Source organism: Schistocerca serialis, chromosome 8, assembly GCF_023864345.2.
Source record: "Schistocerca serialis cubense isolate TAMUIC-IGC-003099 chromosome 8, iqSchSeri2.2, whole genome shotgun sequence".
Lineage (NCBI taxonomy): Eukaryota > Metazoa > Arthropoda > Insecta > Orthoptera > Acrididae > Schistocerca > Schistocerca serialis.
This window is the reverse complement of record NC_064645.1, coordinates 169,395,557-169,408,591: the sequence shown is the minus strand read 5'-3', so window position 1 is coordinate 169,408,591 and position 13,035 is coordinate 169,395,557. Positions and strand designations below refer to the sequence as shown.

General features: G+C 47.9%; 1 protein-coding gene and 1 non-coding gene across 2 annotated transcripts; both read left to right on the top strand.

The window, feature by feature from the left end:
* The first annotated feature begins 672 nt into the window (after positions 1 to 672).
* Positions 673 to 747, top strand: Trnas-uga (transfer RNA serine (anticodon UGA)). Its single transcript has one exon. It is a non-coding gene; the product is annotated as a tRNA-Ser (tRNA).
* A 9,338-nt stretch (positions 748 to 10,085) lies between these two features.
* Positions 10,086 to 12,677, top strand: LOC126416904 (kiSS-1 receptor-like). The gene is made up of 2 exons (XM_050084787.1): positions 10,086 to 12,506; positions 12,657 to 12,677. The coding sequence occupies exons 1-2, from the start codon at positions 12,063 to 12,065 to the stop codon at positions 12,675 to 12,677; spliced, it is 465 nt and encodes a 154-aa protein (XP_049940744.1). The 5' UTR covers positions 10,086 to 12,062.
* Positions 12,678 to 13,035: the final 358 nt, after the last annotated feature.

Here is a 13,035-nt window from a genome sequence, read left to right as displayed (position 1 = left end):
AACTTCCTGGCAGATTAAAACTGTGTGCCCGACCGAGACTCGAACTCGGGACCTTTGCCTTTCGCGGGCAAGTGCTCTACATCTGAGCTACCGAAGCGCGACTCACGTCCGGTACTCACAGCTTTACTTCTGCCAGTACCTCGTCTCCTACCTTCCAAACTTCACAGACGCTCTCCTGCGAACCTTGCAGAACTAGCACTACTGGCAGAAAGGATATTGCGGAGATATGGCTTAGCCACCGCCTGGGGGATGTTTGTAGAATGAGATTTTCACTCTACAGCGGAGTGTGCGCTGATATGAAACTTCCTGGCAGATTAAAACTGTGTGCCGGACCGAGACTCGAACTCGGGACCTTTGCCTTTCGTGGGCACGTGCTCTACCATCTGAGCTACCCAAGCACGACTCACGCCCCGTCCTCACAGCTGTAATTCTGCCAGTACCTCGTCTCCTACCTTCCAAACTCGGTTTTAATCTGCCAACGCACACTCCGCTGTAGAGTGAAAATCTCATTCTGCAAACATCCCCCAGGCTGTGTCTAAGCCATGTTTCCGCAATATCCTTTCTTCCAGGAGTGCTAGTTCTGCAATGTTCGCAGGAGAACTTCTGTGAAGTTTGGAAGGTAGGAGACGAGGTACTGGCAGAAGTAAAGCTGTGAGGACGGGGCGTCAGTCGTGCTTGGGTAGCTCAGTTGGTAGAGCACTTGCCCGTGAAAGGCAAAGGTCCCGAGTTCGAGTCTCGGTCCGGCACACAGTTTTAATCTGCCAGGAAGTTTCAAGTTTTTTTCTGTCTAAAACGTTTACCCAACACACGCTGAACGTCGTTCAACGCTCGTCGGAGAGTGGTTTCGCATCAACTTTATGTAATACTAAGCAGTAAAAGAAAACGTGATTAACGGTGGCAAGCACACTACGGAAATCCCAACATTAACAGTGAATCACAAGTAATATCATTGTTCACATTACACATCAACAGTTACTTGTACACAAAGTTGTACTTTAAATGACATGACCAACGTTTTCATTCTGGATCCGGATGCAAACCCAGAACGGAAAGGCATTGTTAACCAAGCAAAGCTTTGTGCCTTATCGAGACTCGATCACTAGCCAGAAAGAGATGTCAAATATTGACGTTTGCACCAGTATCAGTTATCAGTTCTCAACTTGAACGTAAATGACGATAATGTTTGTACAAAACCAGGAACCTTAACATGACAATTACCTTCTAGGTAACTAACTTCGAAAGACGTTGTATATTGTTTTATTGTCAAGGAACAAAAGATGCACATGTTTAAAATTGAAATGCCATCATGTAATGCTGGTGACAAGGATTCGAACCCAGCACCTAATCGGATTGTTGAATAAGTACATAAAATCAGAATGTGAATATCACAGTTTGTCACCAGTAGTGAGGTTGGAAGCTTAAATGTATTGCCTGACCGGGATTCGAACCCGGCGCCTACCGCCGTCGTTTTCTAACCAGGAACAGACGAGAAATCTCCCATGTTGTCACCAGTAGTGACGGATTTGGGTTTGACGTTGTGTTTGTTGTGATCACAAACGACGATATGTTGTGGATTCAACTTCTAGCCAGCAGAGTATTTTCCATCACCTCATTGAAAGTACAAACATGCCAGTCCTAGCTATTATTGGAAAATAGTTTGATAGTTGAAGTGATGTGTTGGCGAATGTGCCAACACCTTGTAGATATAGGAGGCCGAAATGCACGCTATCTATCGCAGACGGGCGTGAATTCTGGAACAGTATAAGTAATGAATTCTAATAAGAAAAGTATGCAGCTCCTCGAATACTTAACTTTTATTTATCCTTGTTGTATACATCGTTCTTCTTGTTGAGACATTTCATACGATAACTATCAAACTATGTAAGGCTAATGGCGCCTTGCTAGGTCGTAGCCATGGACTTAGCTGAAGGCTATTCTAACTGTCTCTCGGCAAATGAGAGAAAGGCTTCGTCAGTGTAGTCGCTAGCAAAGTCGTTGTACAACTGGGGCGAGTGCTCGTCCGTATCTCGAGACCTGCCTTGTGGTGGCGCTCGGTCTGCGATCACACAGTGACGACACGCGGGTCCGACATGTACTAAATGGACCGCGGCCGATTTAAGCTACCACCTAGCAAGTGTGGTGTCTGGCGGTGACACCACATTCCTCCCCCGCAAATCGGCGAACGGTCGTGTTATAAGGCTTCCGCCCGCCGTGGGGAGGACCTCATGTTGACATATGCGATGAGGTGGGGAGCCTAACAACAGGCGAGGCTGTGCCACCCGCACCCGGCCATTCGGTCCGAGGGGAGCTAGGAAACGCCTGAAAACCTAGTCCAGGGTGCACGTCAACATGCGGTGTATGCGCCCGTAAAGAGACAGGAGGGGCCGAAGGGTCGACCTCCATTGCGTCGGGGTACCCGACGCGCGATGACGTCATGGGGTCCGGAGCGGGCAAGAGTTCCATGGCGGAGGACGGCTGGTCACGGGAAGCGATCTGCGGCGCGTGACACAGGGAGGCGCTTGGCGGCTGCAGCGAAGCGTCCACTGCGGGCGGCGCCGGCTGGAGAACAGGCGACGGCGGCGGCGGCTGTGGCGGCGCGTCGCCATGGGGCAAAATGGAAGGCATCGTCGGTAACACCTGGGGATGAGGCGAGCCAGTAGATGGGTCCCCAGGGCGCTGACCGGACGGCACCGTCGCTGAAAGCAGACGGGGAGCGGCAGAACCCGTGCGACGACAGAGGCGCAGCTGATTGAGATGCCGACGCACCTCACCAGAGGCCCCCAAAACCAAATACATCGCGCGGCCGAGGCAGCGAAGAATGCGCCCTGCGAGCCAACGCCGTGAACCTCGATAGTTGCGATAGAATACAACGTCGCCCGGAGCAAAGGCAGGAGTCTGCCGCTGCACAGGAACCTGATGCGGCGGGTGCAGCAAAGACATCAAGGTTCGATGAGGACGACCGTGGAGCAACTCAGCCGGCGAGCGACCATCTCGGGGCCGAGAGCGATACGAAGACAAAAAGAGCAACAACGCGTCCTCCCGAGAATGCGACTCTTTCAACTTCAACATCTGTGACTTGAAAGTCCGGACCAATCGTTCAGCGGCACCGTTTGACTGAGGCGAAAACGGCGCGGATGTCAGATGTTGAATACCATTGGCCTGGCAGAATGACTGAAATTCTGCGGACATGAATTGTGGGCCGTTGTCGGAAACAATAGTCTGCGGAAGACCTTCAATGCAAAAGATAGCAGACAACGCTTGGATGGTGGCAGATGACGTCGTGGAAGACATCCGGACAACAAAAGGAAAATTACTGAAGGCATCGACTAGAACCAACCATCGAGCATTCCAGAACGGACCAGCAAAATCAATGTGCAAGCGTTGCCAAGGGGAAGTGGCTTTTGGCCATGCAAAGACTTTCCGCGGCGGTGCGGATTGTTGTTCGGCACACGCCAAGCAAGAAGAACACATATTCGTAATCGCAGCATCGATTCCGAACCAAGTACAGTGCTGACGAGCAAGTTGTTTCGTTCGCACTATACCCCAATGTCCTTGGTGAAGAAGCCGTAAAACAGAGGACTGTAACGAACGTGGGACCACGACTCTGGACTGATCATTATCAGAACGCAACAACAAAACACCACGTCGAACAAAAAGTCTCTCCTTGTGAGCAAAAAATCGGCGAACCAACGGATCCTCGATCCGAGACTTTGACAAAGGCCATTGCGTAGGAACAAAACGCAAAACGGTAGCAAGGACTGGGTCAGCAGCTGTGGCTGTAGCTACACGACGAAAATCAATCGGAAACGATTCGACCACTTCATCGGTTTCCGAATCAATGAACATGCAAGCAAGTTCAGAAGAATCGAATGCTTTATCCTCAGCAACAGGCAAATGGGACAACGCATCGGCGTTTCCGTGCTTAGCAGTGGACCGATACAAGATATCGTAGCGGTACTGCAAGAGGAAAATAGACCAGCGAATGAATTTCTGCGCTGTACGTGGAGGTACAGGCTTGTTCGGATGAAAAAGCGATGTCAAAGGTTTGTGGTCTGTGATGATGGTAAAGTGACGACCATACAAGAAATCATGGAACTTAGTAACACCAAACACGAGAGCCAAAGCTTCTTTCTCTATCTGGGAATAATTTCTTTGGGCAGACGAGAGCAATTTGGACGCAAAGGCAATAGGGCGATCATGGGAGCCAACTTTGTGCGCAAGCACAGCACCGATCCCGAAATCCGATGCATCTACCATCAACAAAAGGGGTTTCTGGGGATCGAATGGCGTAAGGCAAGTATTAGAAAGCAACGCCGATTTCAACTGGCGAAAGGCGCGTTCGCATTCCGTCGTCCAGACGAACGGAACACCCTTACGGCGTAAGCTATGAAGCGGAGCTGAAATGGAAGAGGCATTGCGCAGAAAGCGATGATAAGAGTTAATTTTACCCAACACACTCTGTAGCTGCTTCACATTTTGTGGCGAAGGCAAATCTTGTATGGCACGAAGTTGCTCTGGACTCGGATGTATGCCTTGGGCATTGATGACATGTCCCAGGTATGGTAAGTAACGAGCAAAAAACACACATTTGTCCTTCCTCAAGCGAAGACCATTTTGTCGCAAGACCTGAAATAATGTTCGTAGGTTCGCAAGATGATCTTCTTCTGTCTGTCCGGAGATCACTATATCGTCCAGATAGTTTGCTGCAGTAGGGACCGACGCACAAATAGGTTGTAAATATTGCTGAAACAATGCAGGGGCGGATGCACACCCGAATGGCAGTCTTTTGAATCTGTACAATCCAAGATGCGTGTTAACCACCAAGACGCGCTGGGATTCGGCGTCCACTGGGATTTGCAAGTACGCATCTGCTAGGTCCAACTTCGAAAAGTATTTACCCGGGCACAGTTTATCAAAAAGATCTTCCGGGCGGGGTAAGGGAAAAGTTGCAATCACGAGTTGTGGATTCACTGTTGCCTTGAAGTCCACACAAAGTCTCAGTTTTCCGGAAGGTTTTGGCAAAATTACTAAGGGTGAGGCCCAGAGAGAAGCTTGCACACGTTCAATTACACCTTGTGATTCTAAATCGTTTAATGTTCTTGCGACCTCATCACGCAATGCGTGGGGAACATTGCGCGCTGGGAAAAATTTCGGTTGCGCGTTGACTTTCAGTTCCAAATGTGCTTCATAGTTTTTAGCGCAACTTAAGCCCAGTGCAAAAATGTCTGCAAATTCGTCACATAGCCGAGAAACACTGTCTGAAGGCACAGTCTGATTCACTGATAGGACCTGATTTACAATAGACATGTTAAACAACTGAAATAAATCTAAACCAAACAAGTTCACTGCAGTAGAAGAACGAAGAACGTAAAATGACAGAAGTTTTGTTTGTCCCTTGTATGTTGCAAGAAGAGTGCACTGTCCTAACACAGAGATCTGCTGTCCTGAATAACTTTTTAACTGAACATTTGCGGCACGCAACGGAGGTTTGCCCAGTTGTTTGTACGTGTCGTGATTGAGCAGTGAAACTGCAGCTCCGGTATCTAGCTGTAATGGTATGACCTTGCCATTAAAGTCCAAATCTACAAAAAGTTTATTGTCCCGCTGACGACAAGAGCGACTGTCTCGTGCAATTTGAACTGATACAGGTACAGCATCACTTGCTAATTGACGTGATTTCCGGCGACGTCGACGAACACTTTTTGTGGGACGAACACAGCCACTGTTAGAGACAGTGTCACTGTACGAAGTGGAATTAACTACATGAATGTCCATGGGCGAAGGTCCACGAGCCTGAGTGTCCTTGGGTCGATTCCGGCGCGAAGCAAAGGGCTTGGAATGGTTGTGATTGTCTGATCTGAGCTTTTTCTGGCAAACACTTTGAACATGTCCTTTCCTATTGCAGAAAAAGCAAATAGCTTGGCGTGACGGTCAATGTTCACGCGAATGTCTAGTAGCACACCGTGGGCATGATTTCACTGCATTTGTATGCTGGCGCGGCACACCTGGTTTAGAGCGTGGCGGCAGCTGTGCTGACGTGCGCGAGGGCAGTTGACCGGGCCGCGCAGCGCGCCCGGCGGGGCCGGTTAATGTTACACACTGCTGGCGAAGTTTCAAAAGATTCCTGAGCACAGTCAAGTGTGTCTTGTCTATCCAATATGTCTATCACTTGCTGAAGGGAGGGATTAACTAGTTTCAAAATCTGTTCCCGTATGCGAACATCAGAAACGTTTTGTGCTATTGCATCACGTACCATCGTATCTGAATACGGGAGTCCACAGTCGCATTCAAATGCACACTCCCTAGTAAGTCCTTGCAAAGTTGCAACCCATTCCCTATTAGTCTGACCGGCCGTACGTTTTGTACGAAAGAACGTATACCTTTTTGCAACGACATTTACTGTTTCTTTGAAATAGGCGTCCAATGCCGACAAAATTTCTTCGTAGGACAGAGTTGCTACGTTGCGTCGGGGAAACAATTTCACTATCACACAGTAGGTGGACACACCTACACATGAAAGCAAAAACGGCTGCCGCTCATTACCTTGAATGCTGTAGGCGGCGAGATGAAATCCAAATTGTCGGGACCATTCCGCCCAGATCTCGTGGGTTTGGTCAAACTGGCGAAACTGTGGTGCAACTGCATGTTGTGGCTGCGGCAGCGATGAAGCGGCGGCTGCCGCATCGGTTTGAATGGCACGTTGACCCTGGACGAGTTGTCCAAGGGCATCCAATAACGCCTGCGTCTGCTGATTCTGCAAGCGATAAAATTCGGACAGTACATCTGGCGAAGCCATGACACAAGTAAATGTAAGCAATTAGAAAGAACAAGACCCTTTCCGTTGCCTCGTCGCCAATGATGTGTTGGCGAATGTGCCAACACCTTGTAGATATAGGAGGCCGAAATGCATGCTATCTAACGCAGATGGGCGTGAATTCTGGAACAGGATAAGTAATGAATTCTAATAAGAAAAGTATGCAGCTCCTCGAATACTTAACTTTTATTTATCCTTGTTGTATACATCGTTCTTCTTGTTGAGACATTTCATACGATAACTATCAAACTATGTAAGGCTAATGGCGCCTTGCTAGATCGTAGCCATGGACTTAGCTGAAGGCTATTCTAACTGTCTCTCGGCAAATGAGAGAAAGGCTTCGTCAGTGTAGTCGCTAGCAAAGTCGTTGTACAACTGGGGCGAGTGCTCGTCCGTATCTCGAGACCTGCCTTGTGGTGGCGCTCGGTCTGCGATCACACAGTGGCGACACGCGGGTCCGACATGTACTAAATGGACCGCGGCCGATTTAAGCTACCACCTAGCAAGTGTGGTGTCTGGCGGTGACACCACATGAAGTGTTTTCATGACCACGTGTGCGGGGTTTGAATTCCATTCAGCACAGAACTTTTCGTCGCCTGATGTCTAGCTAAATATGCGCACATCTCGCTACTGCTGAACCAACAACAGCTATTTATCGTCTGTTCCTGGCTAGAAAACGACGGCCTAGATGCTGGGTTCGAATCCCAGTCAGGCAAAAACAAATCTATCGTCATTTAAGGTTCCAACATCTCGCTATTGGTGAAAACATTTGATATTTAACTTCTGATTTTACGTACGTCGTTAACAATCCGATTAGGTGCTGGGTTTGCATCCCTGTCACAAGCTTTACATGGTGGCATTTCAATTTTAAATATGAGCATACCTTGTTCTTTGTGAATGACACAATATTAAACGTCGTTGGGGGTAGTTCCCAGGAAGGTAACTCTTATGACAAGATTCCCAGTTCAGTACAAACATTTTCATCATTTATTTTCAGGATCTGAATTGATAACTGATACTGGTACAAACGTCTATAATCCACGTCTCTTTATGCCTAGTGATCGGCTACAATAAGGCACAAACAAAGCTTAGCTTAGTTAGCAATGGCTATAGATGCTGTGTTTGAATCCAGGTCCAGAACGACGACGTTGGTCATGTCATTTAAAGTTCAAATTTGTGTACACGTAGCTGTTGATGTGTTACGAGAACAATGATATTACTGGTGATTCGCTGTTAATGTTGAGATTTCCGTAGAGTGCTTGTTGCCGTTAATCGCGTTTTTTTACTGGTTCGTCCAATACCCAGTGTCCAGAGCCAGTGGCCGTTGAGCGACGTTCAGCACATGGATGGAAAACCTTTTCGAGAGCGAAAAACTTTTTTCCAATTGCCGTACAGCTTTGTAACTCTCAAGTATTTAATTTTGACTAAGGACTACTGTACGATATATGTAAAATAATCCCTTTTCTCAAAACTTTTGGAATGTCACTTGCTGTAATTAATGTTAGTTTATGAGTGTTATGGGGCATGTCATCGTTAAGGGGGGTAGGACGTCAAACGGGCCGACTTGGAGCAGGAGAGGCACCACAGGACATTTTAATTTCCACTGTCTATACTTTTACAAGTAAATTCATAAAATTTTGTCAGCATGACCAGGAAGGATTCAGGATTCACACTCGTATCAGCGGAAGTTCAAAACCATATCAAAAATCACACACATCTGTGCCCGAGGCAGGATTCGAACCTGCGACCATAGCGGTGGCAGACTGTAGCGCCTAGTACCGCTCGGCCACTCCGGGCGGCTTTAATTTATGAAAAAATGAATGAGCTGTTACGTTTTAAACTTTGTGCTTAGAAAACAATCAAATTTTGTAGTTAATTATCTCAATTTTTACCACAGTTTTTAATAGCTTTGGAAAATTCTAGAGTTTGATACACCTGTAAGTATGGTTTGTATGCTGTGCAAAATTCATGAAAGAATCTCTCTTACTTGTGAAGAAAAATGTACCTACAGCAACAAATGCAGCCAACAGTAAGTGAAAAAAATGATGAAATTTCATATCTGAAAAAAATTTATATTGCTATGTTTTTGTACTTCCACTACAATGAGTGTGAATTCTGAATCCTTCCTGGTCATGATAACGTTTTATGAATTTATTTGTAAAAGTATAGACAGTAGAAAATAAAACGTCCTGTGGTACCTCTCCTGCTCCAAGTCGGCCCGTTTGACGTCCTACCTCCCGTAAGAACGTGTTTTCTAATATGTTTTGTATGACGATATTATTTGACGCTTAGACTGACTGCCATAAAGACCTATGGTCTCTAGTAGTCAGCCGGGCAGAGTGGCCGTGTGGTTCTAGGCGCTACAGTCTGGAACCGAGCGACCGCTACAGCCGCAGGTTCGAATCCTGCCTCGGGCATGGATGTGTGTGATATCCTTTGGTTAGTTTAATTAGTTCTAAGTTCTAGGCGACTGATGATCTCAGAAGTTAAGTCGCATAGTGCTCAGAGTCATTTGAATAATTTTTTTCTCTAGTAGTCTCTTGCGGTACCCATTATGTGTAGTCAAACCACTGTACCCCACGGGGTTTTGATGTTTAGAGGACCTGCAACACAGCTACGTCATGTTGGTTGTATTCGGCAGTGACCCACTTTTTTTGCTGTCAAGTGTACCTGCAGAGTGTTACCCCCAGGTATTTGTATGACTAGAAGGTCGCGAGTATTTCACCTGAAAAACGTTTGAGCATGCACGGACAGAGAATGCTACAACCGAGAGAGAGCAAAAATAAGACCTGCACATTGTTTTACACAGTGTCTACCTCGCCGAGAAGGCAAGGCGTTGAGCGGCATCTGGAGACGCATTCTGACGACACGCTGCAACTGCGGCAGCGGCACAAAGCGACCGTATAAGCGACTCTCGGGCGCGGTAGAGCTAGCGCCTGAGTCAGAGCGGGCCCCTACGGAAGGTGGCGAGTGGTCCTCTACCACGTCGGCGGCGGCGCCTGAGGACTCCAGAGGAGCGGCAGGGGGGGGGGGGGGGGGTGGCAGCGTGCGGTGTGCGCGCATGCCTGCCGGCGCCGGGACGCCGGTCGCCGCGGCGCCAGCCGCGGCAGTCGTGCTCCGGCGGACGTCGCGAGCGGCCGACCGAGGCGAAGCGCAGCGCCATCCACTGTGCCGCTGGCGGGCCGCGCAGACGTCGCGACGCGCGTCAGGAGCCGGCGGGCGAGCAGCGAGCGCCGGAGTCGCGGACTCGCACGTCGCCCCCGGTGGGCCGGCCACGTCCGAATATTTACAAACAATCGCTTTTCTTTAGCGAGTGGAACATTTTGTGTACTATAATCCCTCCTCTGTGAAACGCGGAAGCGGACGTAGTAGGCATTTCTTACGTAATTGACAAGTTAGCAGTCTGACACAATAATAGCGTTAGCATAAAAGAATTCAAAGAGTTCCCTCATTTTTACCCTCATTTTTCTCTCTAGTAATCCACGTATCCTCTTTGCACAGTGATCGAGTTCTAGTTGTTCATCAAGACATTAGAAAATTGAACCAGTGTTTTCTAAATACCGGAGGTTATCAACTGTATTGCGTGAACGATACTTACGGTTACAGACCCACACATTATTCTGATCAAACTTGGAAAGGCTCTACTCTCGCGTTTAGCACACTGCCAGTCTACTCTCTAAATAATTTATCCACTTCCAAAACAGTTTCGAAGTGCTGCATTCTCGCAGTCCATTAACCGGCTGCAGTTAGCTTTTAACCACACGGGTAAAAAATTTAAGAAAATGTGTTTTTAAACAGACAGGGCGATAAGGATTTGTGCAACTGTTGGAAAGGGTCATAGACTCCTTCTCTGCTAACACTACAGTGCAGGACTACATGTAAGACCACGGAACAATCATACACACTATTACGAGTTATTCAGTGGCTGTGGAGGTTGACAGTTGAATTCTGGGCACCATTTATCGTGACAGTGTACTCACATTCCATAATACGCTGTTGTAGACATTGGGCACTTGTTCTGTGGCACTCGAACAACGTTCGACTGTGCGAGAATAAACAAAAACAAAACAAAAAAAACCATACGGTTTTCGGAGAGTTCGTCGGGTATAGATGCTATTAATTATACTCCGTGTTTTATTTAACGTGATAGAGTCTTAGACTCTTAGAGACTATTTAATTTGTTGATAAATGTCGCCCAGTTGTTCTCTATAGCTCGTACAGTGCTTGACTGTGTGAGAATAAACAAAAACGAAACAAAAAACCATACTCTTTTGAAGAGTTCGTCGGATGTAGAAGCTATTAATCATACTCCGTGTGCTGTTTAACGTGATAGCGTCTTAGACTCTTAGAGACTGTTGAATTTGTTGATAAATGTCGCCCAATTGTACTCTATAACTCGTACAGTGCTCAACTTCATCAGAATCATTCAAAAGCCGGATCCTCTGCGAAGCGACCATCACTTGTGGAAGTTCCGTGTGGCGTTTGTCAGGGCAGAGTATTGACGATCGAGGCATTCCTTAACTGTTCGTAGGAGTTGCCTGATTTATTTGCATAGCGCTGGTGCGACTCCTTAAAAAGGCACGTAATTTTCGAAGTGTTGATCTGTAGAGGATGTAAATATTATGTGTGTTGTCTGTACAGACATTTCCTTTCGAGAGAAAGAAACCTGAGGGAACGGATTAGAAAGTGTGACATTATAGAAAGCCGGATCATCTGTGAAGCGACCATCACTTGTGGAAGTTATTCCTATTCCGTGAGGCGTTTATCAGGACAGAATATTGACGATCGAGGCAGTCATTAACTGTTCTTAGGAGTTGCCTGATTTATTCGCACAGTGCTGGTGCGACTCCTTAAAAAGGCACGTAATTTTCAAAGTGTTTATCTGTAGAGGATGTAAATATTATGTGTGTTCTCTGTACAGACATTTGCTTTCGAGAGAAAGAAACCTGAGGGAACGGATTAGAAAGTGTGACTTTATAGAAGGAATTTCTAAGACAGTTCAACCGGCCGCGCACCGTTGATATTACTGCGGAAGCGTAATAGCGTCTACGTTAGTTTGTGACGTGTACTGTCGAATGCTGATTTCTGAAACAGCGTGTGATATCGAACAGAAGTGTATTCATTATTGGTCGCTGACGTTCAGCTGTTACGGATGAGCGTTGGTAGGGTTCTACACTTTGTGACACTGTAGGGCATCCGTCCCGCTTTAGCTGAAGCAGTGGTGGCATGTAGACGGAGCCTGGAGCAAATGACCGAGTGTCGGCGTTCAGCAATGGGAGCCAGAGCGTTTTTGGCGGGCCGCCTGGTTGCGGTGTTGACGGCGGCGGTGGCCGGTGCGCTGTCGGGGGCGGAAGCGGCGGAGCCCCTGCCGGAAGCCGCGCCAGGCTTGGACGGCAGCAACGGCAGCAACGGCAGCGGGGGCGGCAGCGCCGGCGGGGGCGGAGCGCGCCCCGCCGAGGACTACGAGATGTACGACTACAGCTGGAGCGAGTCGCACGCCATCTTCAACTGGAGCGAGCTGGCGCCCGCGCTTCTGGTGTACGGCGCCACGTTCGCGCTGGGAGTCGCCGGCAACTCGCTGATCATCTTCACGGTGTGCCGCTACCGCCGCATGAGCACCACCACCAACGTCTTCCTGGCCAGTCTCGCCTCCGCGGACCTGCTGCTTATCACCGTCTGCATCCCCGTCAAGGTAAGCTCCGCCGCTCCGCCTGCCGCAGTGCCATCGTGGACCCACATTCCCAGATTCACTTTTAGAAAGCCGTCATGGTTCGGTATCTTTAAGTAACAGCGATGACACCCATTTCATTTGTAATGAACATTACATTACATCATCTTCTAGATCTACATCTACATGATTTAAGTGCTGGCAGAGGGTTCATCGAACCACAATCATACTATCTCTCTACCATTCCACTCCAGAACAGCGCACGGGAAAAACGAACACCTAAATCTTTCTGTTGGGGCTCTGATTTCTCTTATTTTATTTTGATGATCATTCCTACTTATATAGGTTGGGCTCAACAAAATATTTTCGCATTCGGAAGAGAAAGTTGGTGACTGAAATTTCGTAAATAGACCTCGCCTCGACGAAAAACGTCTTTGCTTTAATGACTTCTATCCCAACCCGCGTATCATATCTGCCCCACTCTCTCCCCTATTACGTGATAATACAAAACGAGCTGCCCTTTTTTGCACCCTTTCGATGTCCTCCGTCAATC